Here is a 27,115-nt window from a genome sequence, read left to right as displayed (position 1 = left end):
GACCTTGGACTACTTTAATCTCTACCAAACTTGCTAACAATGTTTATAGGCATGTAACAAACATGGGCAACAGGAGTGAAGACTTTTGTTTCATGGTTTGTATGCTATGCATGGATATCATGAAATAAGGAATCCAGATCACTTTATCTTGTTGTTTAAAGACTCCCAAGATTGTGCCATCCAGTTACAAGATTTTAATAACTCTTTTTGAAAGACATTACACTACAAAAACTTCATACAAGTCCCATAAACCTGGAGAGATACCAGTGACTAAATATGCCTCTTATTATAAGAAGAGTCATGAATATCCGATGTTCTAGTCATGTGCAGCACATTGAAATGATGAGATTGGTATTAAGTTGTCCTTTTTGTTTAAAAATATAATGATGTCATTTGAAAACGAATTCCATTTTCTATTATGGTTTCCATTGTATTTCTTGAGTTAGAAATTTATATTTAAACGAGCGAATAGGAATCTGCTACATATCATTAAATCTGTTTGACAAAGTGATGTCGGTGTACGAAAGAAAAAATATTGCAATATACATTTACAACACTTTTATTATTCATAAACAGTTCTTGGATGGCATGTGAATAAATACTGAAAGATGTGTGGCACAAGGGTAATAGAACCCATGTGCCAGAGGACAGGCCGTATTGCTGTTGGAGCAAGCCTATTGTAACTTTGCTTTGCTTTACTTGACCAGTTTATCAATCATAATTTTGATGCATCTGTGGTTGATATTTGATTTGAGAGCTGAATGAATATTGAAATGCATGGTACATCGACTGGAGAAACCATGTGGTGTGGTTGTGACATACAGCTGGCATACCTAGCCAATGGTGGCATTGGATTACTTGACAAGATATTGATAGATTGTCTCCACTGTAAATACACATTATTCATATGTTTGCTAACAATTATATTCATATGCATATTAAAATATGCCGAATATAACTGCAAAACCTTTGTCACCACTATTGTTTGATGATCTGATAATTGTATTTTGAGACGGAGGTCTTGTATAACAATAAACTATATGTTATGTTATTGGACAAGTTTGATAGCTAACCGAATTGTCTTAATAACTCACCAGTTCTGGCCCAATAGCAAATCAGGCCCCCTTAAATGCACTGATGAAAGTGCTTCAATTTGCATTACATTATTATCCTGAATCGTGAAACCCAAATAACAAAGCTGATATGTATGGCCGATGTTTATTGAAGACCATGATAGTTTTCTGATTTGCAATAATTTACTTCAGTAACAGCAAAAGTACAATTTTTATAAGTGCAGAAAACACAAAACAAAACTTAACATTGCCTTAAATATTCATACGGTATCTGTAAATAAGTTAAAAAGTTGTTGTTGTTTTTTAATTTTTATTTCGAGCTTTTTGGTGGTTTATTGAAAAATAACTTGATTATATTTTGACAAGTTCACTGTTTGAAAATATCTTTTTACTGTTACACTCATTTCAGCCCATTTTACTTAAAAAAAACAACAGTGATAGCACTTAGTGCATGAAAAAAATCGATGAAATCAAATCTTTTCAATTAAATATCGATTAATTATTGATTTTGATGCATTATAAGCATGAACATAAATTGTACAATTACAAAGTGATAAATTAAACAATTACCTAAACAGAGCTTAAAATAAAAACACATACAAATTTCGGCATTGAAATTGAATAATAATTGCCATGTTACTTGTATATTTGACGACTGCCACACCTAAATATATTACATCAGTCTTAGGTCTTAGGAATGTTGCAATCAAGGTAAATAATGGGAGTCATCCAGATCATCACCAGTGATAATACTAACCATATGTGTTTGAGTTAATAAAAACATTACCTTTTCAAATCATATGACTACATCTACATGTTAACCTGTTCGCAGAATTAACTACAATTCATATGTGTCTCTTTGCACTATATATGCAATAAATGATGGACACTGTCAATACAATATCAACTACACAATTATTTCATTGATTATACCGTATTTGTCTTGATAGACAAGTTGAGACGCATATGCCCAATAGACGAAGGGAAGGCGGAGATTGGGTAGTTGTCACAATTTTAGATTGTGAACAATGCTGCTTTAGCAGTTCTTAACACCTACATATCTTTCATGTTACCTTAACCAGCGCAAAGGGAGGTTAACTAGACTGGTCTGTGCATATTTTAAGACAAATACGGTATAGTAATTACTTCAAAGTACTATGAGCACTTAAAGCATAATTTACTCTTGTACAACTTTGATTTGTTTTTCCAAAATAAAAAAGAACACATGCTAACAAAATATGATATACGCAGAACAAGATCAATACACAGCTCATCAACACTTACAGCACATGAATACAATATAAACACAGTTGTTATTATAAACCCTAGAACTGAACAATTATTAATCAACGTCCATGTCCGCCGGGCCGTTAGCCTGTTCGGCCTTGGCATCACCAGCGGGGTTGGCATTCTTGTTAGGGGAGGCTGTCTTGTTTCCCTGCTCGTCTGTCTTAGCGTCCTTGGCTGCGTCTTTTTTGTCGTCCTTAGGTGGTTCCTCTTTAGGCTTTGGTTTTGGTTTGTTGATGACTGGATTACAGGTTGACATCAAACTCTGGTGAAGACAAACATACAATTATCATTAGCAAAGGGACATAACCCTTGGGGGGGAATTATTTCAACCTGCTTTATTAGTCTTAATTCACATGTTAGGCTTGGTCACAGATGTACAAAGTTAAAAGAAAGTACATGGAACCTTTTGAGAACTCGGCAGCTTCCAAATACCTCAGCACTATGACAATACATTACCTTTTGACCTTCAAAATACAGACAAACTACCAGTAATCATTAAAAATTTATCTCATCGTATAACAATCATCATCAACTGAGATGATATCTGGAATGAAAGAAACCTTGGCAAATACATATTCAAGAATATTCACAAACAATTAATCATTATTAACAGACAAATATTAAACAACCATGAAGACCTCATACCTGTTCAGTTTGCCTAATCTGTGAAGCTAACACTGCAGGATTTTCATGTTTCTTCAACTTGTTCTGAGCATTCAATTGTTTATCAAACCATTCTTGCTTCTCTTTTAAGCATTTTGTTACTTTTTCAATGTCTTCTTTCTCCAAGTGACTGAATTTCTCATCCTTAGCTGCAACAGCATCAAGGAATTTTCTCACAAGCTGTAACTGGTGTCCCAAACTGTTGAACGCATCGGGTCTCTCCATGGATTCCCGGTACCGGCTCTGGATTGGATCTCCAATTTTCTGTAATAATGATCAAAGGGATTGTGATAAATGATATGGGTATTTGTTAACAGAAGATATAAATGTAGATTAAAATGAGTACATCAGAATCTGCCCTGAAGGATCGTCACATTGATCTCAGATATCAGAATCATCACCTGTAAAGTTGCTGGTATTTAATAATATACATTTGTATATGTACATGCAAACGAAGTCCAAAACTTTTACTGTCCAACTCATCACTGATTTCAAGATGGCTATCAAGAGAATGGAAGGTACCTGTGTCAGACAAGTAAATTACAAGCTTTACTAAGAGCAAGTTCATGCCAAAGTAAAACAAAGCAGAAGTTTTTAATATGCAAATAAACATCAGAATCTGCCCTGAATGATCGTCACTTTGATATCAGACATCAGAATCATCACTTGTAGATATTGATGTTTATTAATATACATTTGTTTATGAACATGCAAACAAAGTCCAAGAATTTACTTTTGAACTCAATGATATCAAAAAGGCCATCAATAGAATCAAAGGCATCTGTGTGACAGACATATAAAATACAAACTTAACTTAGAGCAAGTCCATGCCAAAATAAAACTATGCAGAAGTTTTGAATACATGAAAGTAAACATCAGAATCTGCCCTGAAGGATCGTCATTATGATCTCAGACATCAGAATCATCACTTGTTAAGTAGTTGGCTCAATATGACCTTAAATTTGGTAAAGTTACATCTTGCTTTTACATGTAACTTGATTGTATGCTATCAGTGAAAGCTAGCTTTCTGTTTTATATACTGAAAAAGTACAATTCAAATAGCACTTAACTTGAATAAAGCCTGAGGTAAGAATGTTACATTGCATTTGACTTCCAATGTGGAACTTCAATAAGACTTAGTAGATGGATTAATGAGAGGTATGATTATCTTATACTGTAAACATCAGAATCTGCCCTGAAGACTCGTCAAATTATCTCCGATATCAGAATCATCATGTGTTGATGTGCATAGACAAGGGAGCCCCGGCAGTTTAGTAGCTGGGACTGTTATCATGTTGCAAAATAGACAAAGTATTGACAGTTCTAAACTTATGAACTTATGCCTGTTAACTTAAACACTTTCAGTATCCGATCTTCAGCCAACATTTAAGAATTCAAAATCATCACTTATCAGTAATCATATACCGTATACAAAAAAGTAGATAGGCAGGTAGCATATCCTTTAGAATTAATCTTGATCTTAACTGAAGATATACATATTTGTAGAATTTAGAATATCCTATTACCTTACTACAGCAACATTACATTTTGAAACATATCAGTAGCAAGTGAAGATGTAAGCCTCGAAATGCAGACAGTATCTATATAGTGTACAAGAATCAATTGCAGACAAAGATGGATATATGCATCAAAATGCCGATAATGTAACATATAAGCATCTCAATACAGACCATGATGTTTACAAACATTCAAATGCAAACAATGTTGTATATAATGAGTCAAAAGAGAAATGAGTATACAAAGAACATACAACACAATAAACATCAGAATCTGCCCTGAAGGATCGTCATTATGATCTCAGACATCAGAATCATCACTTGTTAGCTGTCGACAATGAAATGAAAGGCCTTGAGCCATCACTTTTTTCAACAATTTTGACATAAATGTACAAAGTGATTATCAGAATCTGCCCTGAAAGATCGTCAAAGTGACCTCAGATTTCAGAAATCATCACTTGCATCAATTGACTAAATACCTTTTGGGTTTATTTTCAATAAAACTTGAGCAATATGCAAATGAACTAGACACTACCTGCTTTGAAAATGTACATGACAAGAAATTGATTTTAAGACAAATAAAAGACATCGTTAAACTATTCATGTACTAAACACTTACAAATATCAGTTTGTTGTAGTGAGACCACGGAAACCTTGTTTGTTTTATGATTAACAAGAGCTGTCACAGTATGTGACGAATGCCCCCGAATGTGACATTGACCTACGAACAAGGTCAGTACATGAAAAGTTGATCTTGCCTTTATGTGTCAAATACATATGGCAAGTTATTTTAAATTTCCTCTGAACATAAAAAAATATTACCCATACTTGACAACCTACACTGTTATGTCCTTATATTCAGAATTCCCTTGTGAATAAACACTTAGTGTATCTTTCACCTTAGAGGTAGGGACATGGGTCTTGCACAGGACACGTCGTCTTCGTATGTGGAACACATGTAGCAAGTTATTTTAAAATCTGTCCTTACAAGGGAAAGTTACAGCCCGGACACGACAACCTATACTCTATGTCCTTGTATGCAGCACTCCACTGTGAATAAACACTAAGTGTGACCTTAACCTTTGAGGTAGGGACACGGGTCTTGCACGCGACACGTCGTCTTGGTATGTGGAACACATGGGGCAAGTAATTTTAAAATCTGTCCATACAAGAGAAAGTAACAGCCCGGACACGACAACCTATACTCTATGTCCTTATATGCAGCACTCTATGGTGAATAAACACTAAGTGTGACCTTGACCTTTGAGGTAGGAACACGGGTCTTGCACGCAACACGTCGTCTTGGTATGTGGTACACATGTGGCAAGTTATATTTTAAAATCTGTCCATACAAGAGAAAGTTACAGCCCGGACACGACAACCTATACTCTATGTCCTTATATGCAGCACTCCATTGTAAATAAACACTAAGTGTGACCTTGACCTTTGAGGTAGGGACACGAGTCTTGCACGCCACACGTCGTCTTGGTATGTGGAACACATGTGGCAAGTTATTTTAAAATCTGTCCATACAAGGGAAAGTTACAGAGCCGGACGGACGGACGGACGGTGCGATTTTAATATGCCCACCTTCGGGGGCATAAAAAGGTTTCAGCAATAAATGACAAAGCTCAAAACACTTATTTTAATTAATTAGGTTTAAACTACTTTTCAACCAAATTTATAGCAGTACGGCAGAATCTGCCCTGAAAGATCGTCATAGAAATCTCAGGTATCAGAATCATCACTAGCATCAAGCCTGTTACCAGAAATATTTCTGTTAAATAGTACTTTATTTAATGGCTTTAAGCAACATTTCTCAAGCTAAAAATTGTCACAGTCACTTCTGAGTTCAAATTCATCATTTTACTTATAAAGGATTCTTCAAGATTCCATACACAATGATTTTTCTTGATATGCATATCTACAAATAAGAATCAGAATCTGCCCTGAAAAATCCTCATTATTTATTTTCAGCATTCAGAATCATCATTTGCTACATTTGCTACTTTTAATATGTATACTACTGAATCTGCCCTAAAATATTGTCATAGTGATTTGTGTCCAGAACCATCATTTTCTCTTAAATGATTCTGTGAATAATAATCCATGAAGAGTTTTTGCAATACAAAAATCAGAATCTGCCCTGAAAGATCGTCATTTTAATTCAGAGTTCAGAATCATCATTTAAATGAGTATACATGCATGTATTCTTTAGTTAAATTGCATTAAGGACTCTGTAAACAACAGTTGAATTTCAGAATCTGCCCTGAAGAAATCTTCATTGTTTTCTGACAACAGAATCATCATTTGGTACTGTTCTACACTTGTGTTTTTCATCTGTACATGTACTGGTTGCAATTGATTTGTAATAATAATAATTATTATAACAATAGTGACAAATCCTTCAAGAGCTACAAGGTCTAATCTGAGGGTTTTAACAGTGTCTGACAGATAAACCACAACTTCCTACATGTTCATTTTCCTTCCGTTTGGCTTTTAAATTAAACTATATTCAGAAAAATGGCTGGATATTTATCCTTGAATGTACAATGGTAAACTCCACTCCAACTGGCACTTACCCTTAATTCTGCTAGTTTGTCAATGTAGACTTGTTTGTTCTGGTCTTCGCCCTCATCGTAAAGCCATTCCTCAGTGTCGCCCAGGAGTTTACTGAAGTTCTCACGATCCTGTGAAAATAGATTTTTTGGAAATATGCATTGCTACAGATTGTAAGAAATATTGAATACTAAATACGTGGCAATACCATTTCATTCATTCGGCCAAGGGCCATAACAAAAAAAACAACAACATATTTTAGCCAGATTTCTACACATTATGTGCAGTCATTAGAAACATGTGTACTAAGTTTCATGTGAAATTATTCAACAGCTTTTCAGTGATATCTAAAGTAAAGCTTCTGGACAGCTCTGCCAGCACTAACTACACAAAGGTAGGGAAAACATATGAACTCTGATTTTTTTCTTAAAACAGACAAGCTAAAAAGGCCGAGAAAAAAGTTGCAAGGCTGTGAACCGACAATCAGGCAGAAACCCAGTACAGCCCATACCTCCTCCATGCTGTATGTCTCAAGTGGCCCACATAGCTTGTCCCTCATATCATACACATACTCCTCCACAGCGTTTTTCGCGTCACATCGCTCCTTCTCCAGTCGGTCCTGCATGATCATGGCGTTCTGAAACAAAGAATTGGTGATTTCAATTTTCTATTATTTTATGGTATGTGGCTGACCACTGTCACCACTGTTTAATCTTTTCCATAAGCATTAGATCATTCACATGCACATTGCTATCAGATTTTACCACTGTCAATTGCTCTCAAGCAATGATTATACTTGCTATCTGTCGCAGATAGTTTTTAAATTCTGTTTAAAATTTTACAGACCTACATTGTAACATATTGTCATGATTTCCTTGTGCAGCAGTTCTAGAGCCTGTATAACAATTTCCCTTCCAACATTACATTAGCCCCTTAGAAAATGGACAAAACTCAATAACTCTTCACATACCTCCCGCTCTACCAGTAGATTGATAGCTTCTTTACTGTATGAAGCCACCATCGCCTCCACAGGAAGGTCAATGCTCTTCACCTTGGCCTTCTTCTTCTCTGACTTTTTGTCTTCTTCCTGCATGTCAAGGAGAAAGCAATATAACCTTTTCAATCCCCGAAATTCGTCTTGGAAAACATGTACCAGAATTTTTCCTCTTTAGAAAAGAAATAATTCAATTTAATGTATGTTTCTGCTCAAACTGGCTTGTGTATTAATCTTTTCACAACACAGGACACACTAATACACAAATAATTAATGAATAAACAGAGAAAATTTGCGTTTCAGTACACAAAATATTACATTCACCAGATACTCCAAACCAATTCACACACATTGAAATCCATCTATCTGTTTTGTTACAGATTTTAAAAGTCATTTCTGACTAGTAAGTACCACGCCTGAAATTGCCAAATGTAAACGTTATTGAAATATTCTCTATATAAATTCCAAAAAATCCAAGACAAAATATTTAAAATGCACTTTTCTGTAAGTGATTATATTTAAATCAAATAACAATCTATACCTCACTAGACAAACATTTCTCTATTAAAAAACACAAAGAAACAACGCCTTAATATGTGGCGTGCCTCTTCCACATACCTTTTTCTCCTCCTTCATTTCTGCATCCTTGCTTTCCGCGTCCTTGCTATCCCCATCCTTGCTATCTGCTTTCTGCTCTGCATCAGGAGTTGGACCCTGCTCTGTATCCATCGAAGCTTCAGTCTTGACCGCCTCACTGTTGCTATCATTGTTCTCCTTTCCGGCATCTGTTTCCATGGATTCAGGGCCCTGTTCCTCCTGGGTTTCCTCTATTTTCTCCACCATGCTTGCTGATTGGACAGTGAACATCCCATTGTTGTTGATACGTACTTTCACCTTCACCTTAGAACTGTCGCCGTTGGCCTGGGGTTGAACATTGGTGATGTTGAACTTGCCTAAAACATATGCGATCACTTGTAGGTAAGCCTTCTTAATCAGTTAAATAGATATGAATTTTTAAACCAAATTGAATGAAAGCAAACATTTCATTTTTGGCAAATTCTCAAATTGAAGATAATCATATGTATACTTAATCCAGTATTGGACCTGATTTCTTAAACAATCTGAAGTCCCCTTTTATAACTTAAGTCCCTTATTAATATTTACTAATGTCTAGATTCTCCGCCTCAGGAAAGCAAATTTTAAATTTCTTGCTTAAAATGCTTTTATCCTAGCAAATGAGGTCAAAATTGCTGTGTCTGTTACAATTATTCTGTTCTACAATCAGGCACACATCTTTTGTCAAAATAAGATATTATAGAAATTTTGAAACTTTTTAAGATTTTAGCTGTTAGGCCCGAGTCTCAAGCTGAGACAGAGTCATTTGTGAGTATGGGGACTGGACAATGCTAAGCACTATTTCTATTTCGGTCTACACTTTGTGTAAAATTCTTGTGTGACAGAATTAGAGACTTTTGAAGGAAATTTATCTCAATGATTATCATAATAAACTCTTTTTGTATTTTGAAAAATCAGGATTAAGAATTTTGCTTAATGAACTTTTCATTTCAGATACTTAAGACTGTTACACATAAAAAAATAAGAAATCAGGGCTGGCTGTTAACTGTATCAATTTCATTTATGCCAATTAAAGTCAGTTACTCAATTAATCTAAAACTCTTATTTAAAGAGCATGCAAGGCCATCATTGTATGCTATTATATGACCTATAAATAGACACTCTCATTGGTCTAGACAGCCATCTAAGCAAAATATATAACATATTCTCTGGGGTTTTCTCATAATCCTTATAAAAAAAATTGGTTCTTTTAAGATATTTTCTTTATATTCTTATTAGTTTGCAAATTAAATGGGAACCACTCAATTTAAAGTTTGTTTGATTACAAATTAAAATCGCGCATTAAAATTGGAACCAATCTATTACATTTATTTAAGTTGACATCTTGAAAAAAAGATTGCCATATAATAAAAACACTTCTTTAATAGTGAGCTATTGAATATCAGAGCATATTTAAAGACACACAAGTCAATAATTGCATAATGTTCTACACATAAGAGATTGTGTATTTACCAATGAACGGATCTGGTATAGGTAGCTCGCTTGGTTTGGAATATCGGGCCTCCAGGTAGAAGGGATCCTTGCGGTAGAATGTGAGCATCTTGGAGAATGGAATTGTGTGGAACTCTGGGAACACCTCCATAGAACTGAATAGAAATACAATGCATATATACATAAACACAATGCTAAATACGGTAAATATAATCAAGATGATCCACCTTATTTTCTATATAGATGATGTTATAAGGTTTATGTTTATTCATAAAGCATGTAAAGCTATTTGAACAAACTTTAAAGTTTAAGGTTAATTTGTCATGTTGGCCAACTACCACCAACTTTTACAATTTCAACTTCACACAGTTTCTCAAAGAGTCTGTGTGACTTTTAGGTGAGAAATTTGGCCTCAAAAGAACAAATACAGATAGGTTTAAATGCAATCTAAGGCTCTTAAAATGCTTTAAACATAGGGTCTTCAGGAGGCTTTGACCCCACAGCCGTGGACATGACAAGGGGCCTTGTGAAGCATCCTGGACCCCAAAAAGTGGTAACAACTATACAATACCCAGGGGAACCCTGTGAAAGCAGGAGTAAACAAGAGATGTTTGTCAAACATTATGCCCCCCCTGAGCGCCATGTTGTCAGGATTATATGGACAATTGAATGAAATATGCATGGACCGAAATGACAGCTGATTTGTTGCTGTTTTAAGATTATGACCATTAAAGTGTGAGGATAAAGTGTGTTATGACCGTCATGACCTTTGACTCTATGAACTCAAAATCCAGAGTCATCAGCTGGTCACCAGAAACCTAAATGTCAAGTTTGAGGGCCATGGGTGCAGGCATTGTCAAGTTATCACAAGACAAGTTTTTTTCGTTCAAGGTCACTGTGACCTTGACCTTTGACCCGATGACCACTTAAATCATAAGGGGTCATCTACAAGTCAGATACAACTCCAAGTTAAGTTTGAAGGCCATGGGTTCAGGCATTGTTGAGTTATCACTCCGACAACCTTTTACCATTCAAGATCACTGTGACCTTGACCTTTGGCTCTATGAATCCTAAATCAATAAGGGTGATCTACTGGTCAGGCTTAACATCAATGTCAAGTTTAATGATCATAGGTTCAGGCATTGTTGAGATATCAGTGGGGGAAGATTTGTTAACTCTTTTGCGTTAAAGGTTACTGTGACATTGACCTTGGCCTGATGACCCCCAAAGTCAATTGGGGTCATCTACTGGGCAGGCCCAACCTTCATGTCAAGTTTGATGACCATAGGTCCAAGAATTGTCGAGTTTGCTTTCAAGGTCACTGTGACCTTGACCTTTGACCCCTAAAATCAATAGGGGCCATCTACTGGTCAGGCCCAACATCCATGTCAAGTTTGAGGGCCATGGGTGCAGGCATTGTTGAGTTATCACTTGGACAACCTTTTATCATTCAAGGTCACTGTGACCTTGACCTTTGGCCCAATGACCCCTAAAATTAATAGGGACAATCTTCTTGCCGGGCTCAACCTCCAAATCAAGTTTGAGGGCCATGGGTGCAGCCATTGTCAAGTTATCACTCGGACAACCTTTTACCATTCCAGGTCACTGTGACCTTGACCTTTGGCCCAATGACCCCTTAAATCAATAGGAACCATCTTCTGGCCAGGCCCAATCTCCAAGTCAAGTTTGAGGACCATGGGTGCAGGCATTGTCGAGTTATCACTCGGACAACCTTTTACCATTACAGGTCACTGTGACCTTGACCTTTGGCCAGATGACCCCCAAAAACCATAGGGGTCATCTCCTGGTCAGGCCAATTCTCCGAGTCAAGTTTGAGGGCCATGGGTGCAGGCATTGTTGAGTTATCAATCGGACAACCTTTTACCATTCAAGGTCACTGTGACCTTGACCTTTGGCCCAATGACCCCCAAAAACAATAGGGGTCATCTACTGGTCAGGCCCAACCTCCAAGTCAAGTTTGAGGGCCATGGGCGTAGGCATTGTCAAGTTATCACTCGGACAACCTTTTACCATTCAAGGTCACTGTGACCTTGACCTTTGGTCTGATGACCCCCAAAATCAATAGGGGTCATGTACTGGTCAGGCCCAACCTTCATGTGAAGTTTGATGACCATACGTCTAGGAATTGTTGAGTTATCACTCGGACAAGCTTTGGTCTACCGACGGACTGACCCACCGACCGACCGACCGACCGACATACCGACATGCCTGTGCAAAGCAATATACCCCTCTTCTTCGAAGGGGGGCATAATAACAGTTATAGGCCTTGCTGTACATGTGCATATTGCCACTGGCACCATGGTTACCAAGTAACACATCTTGAATGATTTTTGAGTAATTGCCCAGGTTTAAGTTTTAACACGCAAACAAAGATGCTAACAAAGATGCTAACCCCCACAATGATTCTAGGGACTTTACAATTCATTGACCTTTTATGAGGGCTTTTACAAAACACTTTATTTTTTATCGAGGGCTTTTACAAAACATTGACATTTTTTTCCAAGGCTTTTACAATAGATTGATCTTTTCGAGCGCTTTAACAAATCATTGAACTTTTTTCCATGGCTTTTACAATACATTGACTTTTTTTCTTCTCCAAACATGCAAGTTAAAAAATACTCATCCTTGTAAGTTTAAACTCTTGATTTATTCTTTCTCAAATTGACATGAAGATGTCAGCAAATTATTTTTTAGTCAAATTAAAGACATAGATTCTAAAATCTTAACTCCCAATTACATGCAGTAACCAACAGATCCTTACCTGTCCTCATCCAGGCCTCCTCCCTGCCAGGAAAGCGTGATAGGGAACTGCTGACAGTCCTGGATGGCAAAGTCTCGAACCCGGAACGTCGGTGACAAGATCGCGCACTGGAGAGCACAACCCTTTGCCACTGCTTCGTCAGCATTCAGGGTGGTACTAGGCTCCTTTTGGAACACTTTCGTCACTAACTCCTTTATGCAGGGGACACGGCTGGATCCACCCACTATCTCAACTGAGTAGATGTCATCTGTACTCAACTCTGAAGTTAGGACATTTAAACCATTAACCTAAGGTCAATGTTCTAAACAAAAACATATTAACAAAATGGTCCAATATTTATAACTTTTTCATTCAATACAGCTTTTTACAAAGTAAAGTGTAATTTTTAAAAATAAAGATTGCTTGAACAGTCAGTTGGTGAGTCCTGGACAATTCTCTAATTATTCTAATATCTAAAGCCATTTAAAATTTAACAATAAAGATTGGAAAGTAGTGGATGAGCTATTTATGTATAACACTTACTTGTTACTTCTAAAATTTTCTTGAACACCTTCTCTACTCTCAGTAAAAGTGGAGCTACCATTTCCTCGAACTGAGCCCTGTAATAATTGAAGTAAAATCTGAACTATACAAGTTATTTCTGTCTTGTTGGTCAGGTACAACTGTGAGTGACCCTTTGTTCTTGAACTTAATTAACCTTATACTGTAGATAACACCAACCTGGAAACTGGATTGTATTACATTCAATGTGTCATATTAGGCAGTGCTCAATTGCCGTAAACATGAAGAGATTGCTTATTTGTCGGTATACCATAGTTTTGTATTTATTGTTGATTTTTAGTTGAGCCAATATTAAATTAGTGTTGGATAAGTGTTTTAATCTGGTTACCAGGCAATTTTCCTAGCTGATTGGCTGTGGTTATCCAGTCAGAAAATTTGGTGTCTCAAGTCATCAGGTTATTGTTAGTGTCATGCACTGGTTATTGTGTTAATAATCGTCAGGGATCAAATTTGAGTGAGATATGAGAGAAGAAGTCTCCCTTTACTATCACAGTTCTCCTTTTTTGAGCCATGGGAGGCATTTTTCTTTCAATCGTTTATTGCCTAACAGTGGTTTACCTTTAATTCAAATAACGTTTAAAATTCCTTTTAGTTTTAAAACTTTGACTCCTTACCTTTATTCATTAAATTGTTTTGTGCAGTAAATCTGAATAGGAATTTCTTTATATAGTATTCTTTTAAAAAGAATATACATGTCCGCCTCTCACCCAAGAGAGCCCCCTCAGGGACACATTTCATGCACTTCTTTGATGGACACCAGTACAGATTTATACCCAGGAAACAAATCCTACGGTTATACTTGAATATACTTTGTTTTTCGAGTAGGTGATCCTGCTAGACACTAGATAAAACAGTTAGTGTTGAGCCCTGACAACTAAGCTGAACAAAATCATACCTATCTAACTTCCCCTGAACGTCTTTATCGTCCATGAAACACTCGATGCCTATAGGAATGGGCTGTGTGTTTGCACTCATTAGTTTCTTCAGTTTTTCGCAATCTGAGGCCAATCGAATCATGGCCTTGGGTTTAGAGAAGGCATCCACCTTGTATTTTGTCTTCCATTCCTCCGCAAAGTGATGAACTAAGAGTCTGTCAAAGTCCCGTCCCCCTAGACAAGAGTCGGTTTGAACAGCTAGGACCTAAAACAGAGAAACTTAGTCACTTTCAACAGCTAAAATTGTTTTAAATGAGGTATGTTTTCAAATGATAATTTTCAAGACTAAATTAAGTATATGTATGCGCTGAAAAGATGATTTCATACTCATTTAATCAGTGAGAAAATGTTAAAATACCGTAAATGACTGGGTATTAGACGCACTTTTTCCCTCAGATTTTGATGCAAAAAAATGCCTGCGTATAATACCCAGTAACAATTTTTTGAACTTTTTTTCTGAGGTCAATTTCAAGCCGAGAGTTTGTTTAGATTTATGTAGAAAGGGATGTTACTCGCGTCATATTGATCGAGTATATACGGGTTATAACGGCAGTTGAAGATCGGGATACGGTATATCGTAAGACGTTTATAATTTCAACAAAAATATTTTTTGATTAAAGTTATCGTAATTCACCTAAGAGTTCAGACACTCTAAATATTTGGACACCCATAATTATTTCCCCCAAAAAATTATTTTGCGTACCTAATTTACGGACACCCAAAGGACATCAATCATAACTTTCATAGTTACCAAGTTTCACAGACGAAGATTATTGATTTTTATCTTTACAATGCCTGGCTAGATTACCTAACCGTATACACCACTGTGACAATTTAATTAGTAACTACCCATCCTAAACGATTTATTGCCTGTTGAAAAGGAAGTGTGATATATTTATTTGAGGATTAAACAAACAACAAGGGCAATCAAGGGATTAAGAAAACATCGACATGACATGTTTGTAAAACGATCTGCCAATAAGCTTTCAAACTTGTACCACACTTATAGACTATATGAAGCAATAACCGTACAGTTATACATTAATCTGCATAGCAATGTCCATGCTCTTCACGAGATCCTCGTGGGTATAACTGTAAGTTATGTGACGTCACACAGTGTGACTCTTTGATCTGAAGCCGATAGAATGTGTTTATTCAGTTCAGTGCATGTATAAAATGGTGTTTTAATTAACTTGATGAAGGATTTACACTTATAGGCGTAATAAATAAATTTATGACCATTGATTACTATGGATAAATTAATAAGTGGTAAAAAGCAAACAAGTTTCAAGTTTATTCAGTAAGCTCATGTCATACAACATGAAGAAAAAAGGCAGGTTAAACAAACATGTAAATAAAATGTAAAAATGATAATTTTCTATGTATTCGGAGAGCGAAAAAAATGATTAATTTATGGTGTCCGAACTCTTGTGAATTACGGTATTCAATATTATTTTGAATAATAAATTGAATTAAACAATAATCAAACTTACATATAAAAAAGCAAAGTTGGGCACTGTCAATTTTTTTTTTGCATAACATAACTTCATTCTCGACACTATGGTTGTATGGTTTTAAAGATAACCATCGCCATTTTCACGAAAAAAAAATTTTTTGTCACTGTCAACAAACATGGTGGCTGAAAATGCCGGACGATTTTTTCTATGCGTCTTTTAACCAAAAACATAGATTAAGTTTTTTTCTCGGATTTTTCACGATTTTTTTCCCTGCGTCTAATACCCCCTATCGTCTTATACCCAGTCATTTACGGTACTTAAGAATTTGAATACAAAGGTTGGTTAGATGATTTTCATTGATTATTTTTGTATATACGTTTGGTCAGGAATAGTATCATAGGCCCTAGTGCCTTGTATTATAGGTGCTAGTGCCTGACAAATGCGTACTTTTAGTTTGCCCTTGTTGAAGGCTGTGGCGCAGACTTGTAAGGCGCTGTAGCCAACATCTACGAAGATCACATTTCGCGGCTTCTCATTTTCTGCCGGCAGATCCTGCTTGTAGATACCATAGGATAGAGATACTGGAATGAAACACAACACATATATTGGAACAATCAAAATACCAAATCATTAAAACCTTTAACTGAAAGGCCATACATAACAATATTAACATGTATCAATAGGTAACATGTTTTGCATTTTTTTTTGTATTCACAGTCTAAAGACATATTTATGTGTAAGCCTTTAAGCATTGTGCATCTAATTAACCCCATAAATCTTATATGTATTATTAAAACACTTCCAGCAATAGACATGCAAATTCATCAGCAAATTGAACACAATGAGCATGACTAATACTGAGCATTAATTTCCTGAGAAATTGTCATTGTTTCTTGCTCGAATATATATGAGTTTAGATTGCAACACTTCATACATATAACACATATACAGTGTTCCGCTCAATTAATCAATTATTGATAGAACAATTGGTTTTTGACAAGTAATAGTTTTATTCTTGTGAAGTAAGTCGTAATCCTTAACAATGGTTATGGTATGTGTTTGTTCAAAGTTATTTAGTGTTGTTGTTGCTTTTGGCCATATTGTTAACAGTAACAATTGAACACTTCCAAATGTATAAATGAACTCAGAGGAGAAAATTGGAGACATCAACTCAACGCAAAAAACGAGAAGAAAACAACTCCCTGTTTGAATCGATGATCGATTATGACCAAATGCAATCGATTGTCACTGATTAAAGGCCCAACCAATCAATTTTTAATCATAATTGAACATCAATAGAATAATCATTTTGCTAAATTGTTACAATTACTTTAACCATTACACAATATAAATTTGAAACTAAGGTCATGCTGTTAACAGGACGCTAGATGTCATTCAACCATCTTATTGACCAAAAAAGGCATTATATTACATCAATAGATAATTTGTATAAACCAATGGAGTATTTTGACTATATCTCTTACAGACAACCTCAGACAACTGACAGCGACCAGGCCGAGTCAGGGTCCTTTTCATGTCATGTCAATTATTCTTTAATATCATCATTTATCAAGCTGATATTTATAACTTGTCATGTTCATCAATTTAATTATCAGGTCTTGTTGGGGTTTTTTGTTGTTCGTTCAGCAATAATAAAATAATGCAAATAAGATATTATCAAACAACAAAGACTTGTTTACATTTCAACCTGTCAGTTTTAAAAATCGCAAATCACAGGTACTTTTACCCTGGCAAGATCCCAGGTATGACAAACGTACCTGCGGTTGTGTCGTTCATGATCTTGAGGCAGTTCAGACTGGCCATCTGACAACTGGCAATCATTGCTCGTCTCTCAACGTCTGTGTAGAAGCAGGGAACCTGGTGTAAACAGTAGACAGTGGTTACATCAATCTTCAGTGTTTACAAAGATCAAGATTAATGACTCGCGCCTGCAGGTAGCATGAGACAAACACAATAATAGCAACATAACTTTACATATGTTTACTGTTCAGCATAACTCTGTTACATCTTAATATCAATTGTATTAAGTAAAAATTCTTAAATGAATAAATTTCTGACACCTGTATAAATTCATTAAACATTATTTGTCTATTCAGTGACTTCGATATATAATTGATATTAATAGTACATGCTATACATTGTTTCCAATTAAATAAAGGCATCACATATTTTTCTATTTAACACATGTGTAATATAAGGTTGCTCTATTTCTATTGGTCAGAAAATTATATCACTCCACATCAGTGATTTTTTTGGTGCAATTTACTGCCTTCTAAAGGCTGTTTCCCCTTACGAAAAACTGTCCATTTCCCCGAAAATTTTATCATTTTTCTAAATTTGATGAATGCAGATTACATTAATGAATAAAAAGCAATGAATTCCTTGAAATATAAACAAAATCTTGACAAGACTGACTCTTTCACAGCATAATGTATGCATAAAAAAGTTAAAACATGTATATTTGCCATTATAAATTAGCTATTTTGGCCCGTTTTGTATTTTTCCAAGTCGACCTTTTTCCCCAATTTGCATGCCACAGGCGGTAAAAATAATTCCCCAAAAGATCACTGCACATGGATGTAAACAAATCAACTGGCAACAATTGTATTAGTTTAATTATCAATATTGTAGCAAGTCATACATTCATTTCTCACATTGCATTAATTTATAATGAAGATTCATTTAAAAACAGTAGTGCATTTTGCAACTTGAGAGAAAAGCATGGTATATTGTCTTGATTTCATGAGTAACAGTTCTAAAGGAGGTCTGTACTTTGTGTATTTAAACTGGGAATGATGTCATGAACAAAGCACAAAACTATGACATCATCCTTACAGATACGATGCCACAATTTAAAATAAACAATTCTTGTTAAAAGTAGTGGTTTGTTGTTATTCTTACAGGATATCATATAAGTTTAAACATATTTCAACGGTCAGATGTATCTGTGGTTTTAAATAAGTCCGGGTAGGACATTTCTGCAATGCATGCAGGTGAAATGAAGGTCGATATTCCTATAATGTACTGGAAAAAGAATGTGATAAAAAGAATCACTTGTCATCATATTATACACAATTTCATTCAACTTTTGATGGAAATATGTAAGTAAGCTCGCCAAAAGCTCGCATTAGATTGCATATATACATGTATATATGTGTGTAGAAGAGGAATTACTTACAGAAACTACTACATCAACAACTTTTGTTTTAAGTCCCTTTTCACCAGTATCTCTCAATTTCGTCAAAAGCATGGCAATCAATTGTTCTGGTGTAAACTGCTGCATTTCACCCATGTACTCTGCCTGTAATGAATACATTGACTTACATTTCACTGTGTTGAACTAAAGTACAAGACCTATATTGGCAAAATGAACTCGTATGAATTTTATATTACATGTAATACAAGACTTAAATGAATGAATGGGTACATAATATATAAGTATCAAATTACCCAAAACTGTGACATAAAGTTTTAAGACATCCATGCATATGCTTTATTAAATGACCACTATTTAAAGACATATTATAAAAAAAATAGGCATGACTCTTAAAGCAGTATAATTATGCTTCACAAGGGGAAATCACTCTATAGCAGCCATTTTTTGGTCAAAATGATAATTCCCGAAATGGAAGAAAATCAATCATAATATTGGAATGCCTAATAAAATTTTTATTTGTACGATAAGAAAAACTGTTTGACTTAATCAAGTCATTGGCGGATATTAGTGTATTAAGACTAATTACAACCCCTATCTGTAGCTCTGCTTAATTATGAAGAAAAATTAAACTTAATCAAAATTACTTGTATCAAGGTTTCTCCTGACTGGCCTCCGACAATCTTGTAGGGAGTAAAGTAGTGGTTTATTTCTCGCTGAACTTGAGGGTCGTCAAATTTTCTTCCCAGTAACCTCTTAAAGCAGGATATAGTGTTCTTCACGTTTGTTGTCGCTTGATTTTTTGCTGACATCCCCATATAACGATTCTTTTCATTCAGAGAGACATAGGACCTGAAGAAAACAGATTTACAGAGGCGTTAAACTTGAATCCTTAGAACATATTTAAATTGGAACTGGAATCATTAATCATTTATCTTGTACCTCCTACAGAACACTGAGTAACCCTGATCACTTAAAAAATACATTTGAATTTGTAAACCAAATCAAATCACAAATAATTTCATTTTAACATATTTGATTTAATTATGCAGCAAGGTCCCCACACTGACACCTTTAAACAGCTTGTCGTTTTTCAGCAGTCACTAGTTTAACATTTGCAGACTGTACCATTTAGCCATTTGATTGAGATCCCTGTGCTACATACAGTAAGCAGGTGCTGATTCACACTTACTTACAACACACGATACTGAGAATCTCAGCATTTCATGATAACTTCTTGTTCTGTTTTGATGAAGTTGTACACCAGAACATGTCAGGTGCATCAAGGGTTGCCCACAGTTTTGTATGAATGACTTGATTATGCAGTAATGCCCCCTCAATTCTAAGGCTATTGCATGTCATAAATGGCATCATTTCTATTATCATGTCCTGTGTACCCTTTTACAGAAATGTAAACATGGGATCCTTTTTATTCTTTTTTTTAGAAGTTATTTTGTCATTTACACTCAATTTAGACATTAAAATCAGAATTGGATTAACAAGCATGAGCAATTGCATTAGAGCTTGGTAAATTTTGGTTAAAATATGTTTAGCTAAAAAGAAATCAGAAATTTGAGAAAGACCAGAGAGCATTTCCTGGGTTTAAGTTTATCCTGTAGGCACCCGCCCTTGATTTTTCATCACCGTGACATTTTAGCGAATCAACTGACAATACAGCCAAAATTTAATGTAGCATTTTAGATATTTGAAAGACTATCACAGGGCTTGACGCTTATTCTTATACTTCGGGCAACCACCTAGACATTTTCACTTGCCCGAATGGATTTTTTACTTGCCCAATTTTTCGGGGACTCATTTTGTTGTTTTACTCCACATATAAACACATTTTGTGATTCAACCTGCACATCAGGGCTTGATGTATTTGAAATAAAGATGAACAAACAAATGCGTAAAAATATCTTTTTGATTTATTTAAAAGGTAAACAGTCAATGAAATATAAGAAATGGAAATGAGATCCTGACGAAGGCTTTTTGACACAAGAAGAATTGACTAGAACATAGTTTTACAATGATAAAATATTTTCATGAAAAACAACACAAATAAACCGCCTAACCTTCAGTTACATAATTCATAACTTTTATCATCTTTAGCACAAAGTAAACTAAAAATTAAAATATTATATAAAGTAAAATAAATTAAATTATCAATTTGAAATCATCTTTCAAAGTCACTAATATAATACAATACAATTCTGGAATCCTACATTCATACAAGGTCTAGCATTCAATAACATAGATGGCACATAACTTTTATGACATCTATCATCATCTTGAGCACAAAGTAAAATAAAACTTAAATAGAATGAGTAAAATATATGAAATTGCAAATTTGAGATCATCTTTTAAAAGTAAATTAATCATATTGCAAAATAAAGCATTGCACATAACATACAACATTTGGTCCTTGAGTAATTCGATGCCAGAACATAATAAAAAAACACCTATGAACTTCAATGAGATCATCATGAGGCTAATGAAGAGTAATTGAAATCATATTTTTAAAGTAAATGAAAAATATTAAAACAAAAATCACATATTAAAGCACTAGTATAAAGCACATGTTAACATGCAATGACATAATTGTCAACAACAAGTACAGTTAGTACTGAATAACTAATTATAAATCATCATCATCATCAGTGTCACTCTCATTTCCAAACTTTAGACGACGCTGCCGTTGGCCCCGGGTCCACCACAGGTGTGCAGCTCTTGTGGCATTGAAACGCTCAAGACTTGGACCTTCAAGTGATACACACAGTAAATTGTCCAAAGTTTCTGTGTTAAGGCAGGCTCTCCAGTCTGACTTGATTCTCTTTACAGCAGAGAACCCCCTTTCACAGACAGCAGATGACATTGGCAATGTCAGGTTGACCTCAGTGAGGTGGGCAATGTTGTCTGGACCAGCAGAGTGAAGGACCTCCTGTATTGTTGGCAACACAGCTGCGTTCCTAAATCTCCTGGAAAGGCTGGCTTTGATTGTAGTCCAGTCTTGAGGGATCATATTAACATCACACCCACGTCTCACCAATACATGACTGAAGTGAGCTACCAGCTGGGTAATTTCTGCATTACCGTAGAGTGCCAATGCTTGCCTGTCTCGTGGCCAGTCTTTGCAGTCAAAGACTCTCGCCGCCTGAATAACAGGGTCTTGGTGGTCAAACCGGGCGTTCATTTTGTCCATGACGCTTTCTGCCACATTACGGAAGTCGTACAGCCTGTCTGGGTCAAAGTGTTTAATTGGTTGTCCCTTAAAATGCCAACAGCCGTCCTGATTTTGATGGATGTGACTGGTGAACTCTTCGAATTTTTCTCCAGGTTCTGCCTAAAGTTGCACCAGCAACAGGTTTGCGGTCTCCATAGCGTCGAGGTACTCTACAGCTGTGATAGAGCTTGTCTGCAATGTAAGACTAAGCTGTGCAACCACCTGAAGTAAGTCCTGAAGGAAGGCCATGAAACGTAGCACTCGCCAGTCTTGAAGTTTGGTTGCCAGATGTTTTGCCCTTCCCTTCACTGCATCCGTAGCTTGATTTGGTCCAGCCTGTGATACATGCTCAAAATGAGTACGTATTGCAGAGTACCCCTTCATCAGAGCATCTGATGCTTTCATCACATATGGAAGCCATCTTGTCCCCTGAAGCCGCTGTGGCTTAATGAAGCGATCTTCCATGGTCTCAGCTATGGTCTTCAATTCTCTTAATGCCTTCGGGGAGTAGTTGTAGTGCTTGTGCATTTGGTAAAGCATCTCCTGCACTGTAACAAGCATGGGATGGTCTTTGATTCCTGAAAGAACCCCAAGCTCCAGTCGATGTGCAACACAGTGTGTGAATACAACATGCTGTCGCCCATCCATCATTCAGGTTTTGACGCTGTGGTTTCTTCCAATATTTACAGATGCACCATCTGACCCTGCACCCACCAACTTATCTAACCAGTCATGGCATCCAAACTTAATCATGGCCTCATTGATTGCGCTGAATACACCATTACTGTGGGCATGCTCAAGTTCCTGTAGACCAACAAAGTACCCCCTTGGAACTCCATCCTTTACTAGTCAGCAATAGATGATCTACAGTCAGTGGCACCATCAAACATGACTGAAATGCTTTTTGCCTCTTGAAGTGCTGCTTGAATGGGCTCCCGGACTGCTTGCGCTATATATCCTCCGAATCTTAAAATACAATAACAACAAAAATTACACTTCAAATAAGTAGGTCACGTCTTCTGTTACAAGTCCTCATACTGATACTTTATTTTATCATTGTAAATTTAAGGCTTTTAGTTTACGGTTTAGTAAGCTACATAAATGATAGATAACACAAGACCCTTATACCTTGAGCATGCTTTGTCAGACTGGTAAGACTTCAAGAAGTTGATGTTGGATCCATTCTTCACTTGGAGTTTTAGAAGATTTGGATAGACAGTCCATGGCATTTCATGGTGCATGACAAAGTATGCAGTGTTGAACTTTTGCTTCAATAACGCTGCCTCCTCATCGCTAAGCCTATGAAAGCAACAAAACAATCATAATGCATTAAGAAGTGGAACTTGTATGAGCTCAGAATAAGGCTGCAATAAGCAGGATGTGTCATTTATGGCTACGGAGATCCGACACCCTGTTTTTGACAGAAACATCAACATCAAACAGATGGGTATTCCGCCAGGTCACCACAAAATATGCATAATCTTTCAACATTAATTCCAACACGATGATAAATGTATCAATGATATTGTAATATTATTTAAAGCTGGTATCTTTACATACTTTACTATAATAAATTATTATTGAATGTGAGTGTGATAACTGAAATCAACAAACCTGTTTAAAACTGCATCCATGGGACCTGGCACATTTCCCTCATGTTGGCGCTCAGCAACCATATCAGCTTCTCTACATCGAATATGTGAAGCTGTAGCGAAGTGCGCCTGAATCGTAGTGATACGGTAGCTGGTGCACCCTGTCAAGAATGAGGAACTTCCAGCTAAGTTCCTGTGCCTTTCACAAGTCCCACATATCAAACCTGCAATGAATAAATCACTTTCAGATCAAAAAAACTTCCATAAGAAGTACCTTCACAAGATTCAAGATTGTCATGAAATTTGATACTTAGCATAGGGTCTTCAACATGCAAATGATTAAGGACCAGGGAACTAAAATTTAATTATAAGAACGAACAGTCAACCTCTTATTATCTTAGCTTTGTAATCTTACATTTATTTTGAAGTAAATCACAACTTATCTCAATGTAAAGTGAAATCGTAAAGTTAAAAAACCGAGCATCCGAAAATTGGTGCAGTCCGAAAAAATAGCCATAATTACCATTCTCGCTGTCTCTGAGTCCAGGAAAAGCATTTCCCCAAGCCTCGACCCAGCAACGTTTTCGTTTCTTTTCATAGCTGGTCTTTTTCTCGGATGACTTAGCCGTTCTTACATTTGAGACATTAAAAAAACTTGACAGTGTCGATTGTCGAGACGCCATTTCTGTTGTGAGGGCAACTGAACGCTAGCTATATGTATTTGGTACAGCTCACGCGATAGGCCAACGGATTTGGACGGAATTACTCGAGCTCTATCCGAAAATATTCGGCAGTCTTCACCATCTCAGTTTCAAACGAAAATGTCCGAGGTGCTCCGTTTGACCCGTATTTTCGAGTTAACAACCAATGAGTGCATTTGTTTCTGTTTAATAAATACTCTTCAGGAAAAAGAGTTCAGAGTACTATTTTTTTTACCGGAAAAGTCGCCAATATGACGACTTTTTTTGTTACTGCCCGATCGGGCAGGTAGATTCTAAAAACTACTGCCCGCCTGCAAATATTACTTGCCCCGGGCAATCGGGCAGTGGTTAATGTCGAGCCCTGTATCAGGGATTAAATTTAATGCTCACTAACTCACAAAATGCTAGTAAGAATTAAAAAATGCGAGTATAAAATCCTGGCACTTGAATATTCATGCGACCACTTATAAAATCGATGAATTCGCTCAAACTGTCCTTTGAGCTTTAAAAACTCCTTTGAGGAAGTATATGAACAGATAATCATGTGACCCCGTATGGACTCTTGTCGCTGTATACAGATGTAATTATCAAATATTTAAGTAAGCCCCTAGAAATTTATTATTTTCATTTTGGTTTATTTACAACTGCAAAAAATGGAGAAGAAAAAAACCAGTCTCTTCACGCGAAAAAGACCTGCAGAAAAGATTGATGATGGCGTGGGCATTGACCCAAAGAACCCCAAGAGGCCAAATTCTAGAGAAAAAGCGAGGAAATCCATCATCAGTACTTCGAAACCAGAGTTTGTAAAAAAATTGCTAATGGCAAAAGTTTAATTTAATCCCTGACTATGTGCTCTGTTATTGCATCATTCTATTTCCATCTAAAGGAAGAAGTAGTCATGAAATTACCATTTGAAATATTTAGACTACTTCTGACATCCCATACAAGTGGACCTAATGCACCAGTCAATTGTAACCACGGCCTCCCACAGGTCCGGGGAATAGCCGGGACTTTGACTTTCAGTCCATTCAACCCCGGCTAAAATCCCTGCCCTGCGGGAATGAACTGATGGTAAATTCCCAGCCAAATGCCCCCGCACCCAAGGGACCTTAAGTTAGGCCCATTCCCCGCTTTATTCTGAGCGAAGGCAAAACCTTTGCATTCAACCGGCCCTGCGGGGCCACCTGAAAGGTAAAAACCCGTCCGATTTCCCCGGCTATCCCCGGCATACCCCCGGACCTGGGGGGGGGGGCCGTGGATACAATTGACTGGTGCATAACGGGACAGATCAACTTACCTGAAACTGCCGCTTGGACCACAGAAATACAAAATTCTCCAGTATATGTTAATGTAAAAAACAAACATTAGCTCAGTGAGCTATGTTCTGACATGAACAGCACACATCCATAACACTGAACTAGAGCCTTATAAAAATAGTCTGAATCTGAGCCTTCAAACCATGATGGACATATCGTTCAATCTGGGCTTTATGGTCTACTATATGGGTTAAGCCTTAAACTGTTTGGCAAAGTCATTTTATTGTTATTCCTTTTCTCTGGTTACCTGAAACACTCCTCTTGCAAATTGCAAATGCAAGACGTTGGCTGAAAGTTTGAGGTCACAAATTTTGTGACAAAGAAACAAATTTGGTAACAAAAAATCAAACTTACGGTGTACATCTATCACTGTATTCATTGGCAACAGTATCAATTCCACCTCCTGCTGCCACGGCAACATATGAGGAAAAGTTGCCTATATCTAAACCGACAACAGCCATCCTGGCGAGTTACTGATAATTTTTCTATTCAGACAAAAATTAAGATGAGGAAAACACGCCGGTTCACTGTTTTCTTTTTCACAACGTTTCACACAGTCAAAATGGCAATGATATGTTTTTTAGTAGTTCTCAATAACGTAGATTCCAGAAATTATTTGTTGACAAACACTTAATATATAAAAAAAAAAATGATCAAGAAATTTCTAGAAATTCTTCGAAGTCCACACGTGAAAGTACGACGCCTTCCGAGTATTATTGGCTCGGCGTTAATTTTAATAAAGCCAGCGATTGGTTGAAAATAATGTGATGGTAGGGCCAGTTCGAAAAGCACTACCGCATAAACCATATTTGTTCACGCAAAGTGCCTGCTTTAGGTTGTCATACTCGTTATTTTTTCAGTTACATTATTAAACGGTTTACTGGTTCTTCATGCCATGATGCCTAGAAGTAGCATTGCCCCACACGATATTTGCCTCACCCATCCCATTGCACAACAGTCTCATATGCTATATGTGCCTCACTATGTACATTTGCGGATGTTTAAAAGATGTTTTTCTTAAAGAAATATCATGATGATTGCATCAGGGGTTTGAAAAATGGCCCTGCTTCGAGAGTGTTACATGTGTATGTATACAACATAATGTAATTTTGTCTACATCCCCTTGATGTGTCATCACATTGCACCTACTGCTCCGATTTATACTTTACCACCAAACAATTTTTGTATTCACTATCGCGGCAATTGAAGA

General features: G+C 36.4%; 2 protein-coding genes across 2 annotated transcripts; both read right to left on the bottom strand.

Moving 5' to 3' along the window:
* Positions 1 to 1,204: 1,204 nt before the first annotated feature.
* On the bottom strand, positions 1,205 to 26,632 carry LOC128227370 (97 kDa heat shock protein-like). The gene is made up of 15 exons (XM_052937830.1): positions 26,260 to 26,632; positions 19,721 to 19,925; positions 19,098 to 19,220; positions 17,677 to 17,776; positions 16,346 to 16,479; positions 14,402 to 14,646; positions 13,468 to 13,544; positions 12,946 to 13,204; positions 10,185 to 10,318; positions 8,715 to 9,049; positions 8,073 to 8,189; positions 7,614 to 7,739; positions 7,126 to 7,233; positions 3,009 to 3,290; positions 1,205 to 2,625 (listed from the first exon to the last, which is right to left on the bottom strand). The coding sequence occupies exons 1-15, from the start codon at positions 26,364 to 26,366 to the stop codon at positions 2,416 to 2,418; spliced, it is 2,562 nt and encodes an 853-aa protein (XP_052793790.1). The 5' UTR covers positions 26,367 to 26,632; the 3' UTR covers positions 1,205 to 2,415.
* LOC128227371 (uncharacterized) lies at positions 22,301 to 24,405 on the bottom strand. The gene is made up of 3 exons (XM_052937831.1): positions 23,911 to 24,405; positions 23,425 to 23,595; positions 22,301 to 23,262 (listed from the first exon to the last, which is right to left on the bottom strand). Exons 1-3 carry the CDS (start codon positions 23,970 to 23,972, stop codon positions 23,142 to 23,144), a joined length of 354 nt encoding a protein of 117 aa, XP_052793791.1. The 5' UTR covers positions 23,973 to 24,405; the 3' UTR covers positions 22,301 to 23,141.
* Positions 26,633 to 27,115: the final 483 nt, after the last annotated feature.

Source organism: Mya arenaria, chromosome 3 (genome assembly GCF_026914265.1).
Source record: "Mya arenaria isolate MELC-2E11 chromosome 3, ASM2691426v1".
Classification (NCBI taxonomy): Eukaryota; Metazoa; Mollusca; class Bivalvia; order Myida; family Myidae; genus Mya; species Mya arenaria.
This window is presented reverse-complemented; position numbering and strand designations above follow the sequence as displayed.

What these genes read in the sequence shown, in the direction of transcription:
- LOC128227370 (XM_052937830.1), bottom strand. Translation starts at nt 26,366, where the DNA reads ATGGCTGTTGTCGGTTTAGATATAGGCAACTTTTCCTCATATGTTGCC. An exon ending in TACAGTGATAGATGTACACC is followed by an intron (nt 19,926 to 26,259) that starts GTAAGTTTGATT and finishes TGTTTTCTTCAG; the next exon opens with GTCCTATGTCTCTCTGAATG. An exon ending in GTTCAGGGGAAGTTAGATAG is followed by an intron (nt 13,545 to 14,401) that starts GTATGATTTTGT and finishes CAATTATTACAG; the next exon opens with GGCTCAGTTCGAGGAAATGG.
- LOC128227371 (XM_052937831.1), bottom strand. Translation starts at nt 23,972, where the DNA reads ATGGTTGCTGAGCGCCAACATGAGGGAAATGTGCCAGGTCCCATGGAT. An exon ending in ATGGATGCAGTTTTAAACAG is followed by an intron (nt 23,596 to 23,910) that starts GTTTGTTGATTT and finishes TTGCTTTCATAG; the next exon opens with GCTTAGCGATGAGGAGGCAG. An exon ending in TCTGACAAAGCATGCTCAAG is followed by an intron (nt 23,263 to 23,424) that starts GTATAAGGGTCT and finishes TTGTATTTTAAG; the next exon opens with ATTCGGAGGATATATAGCGC.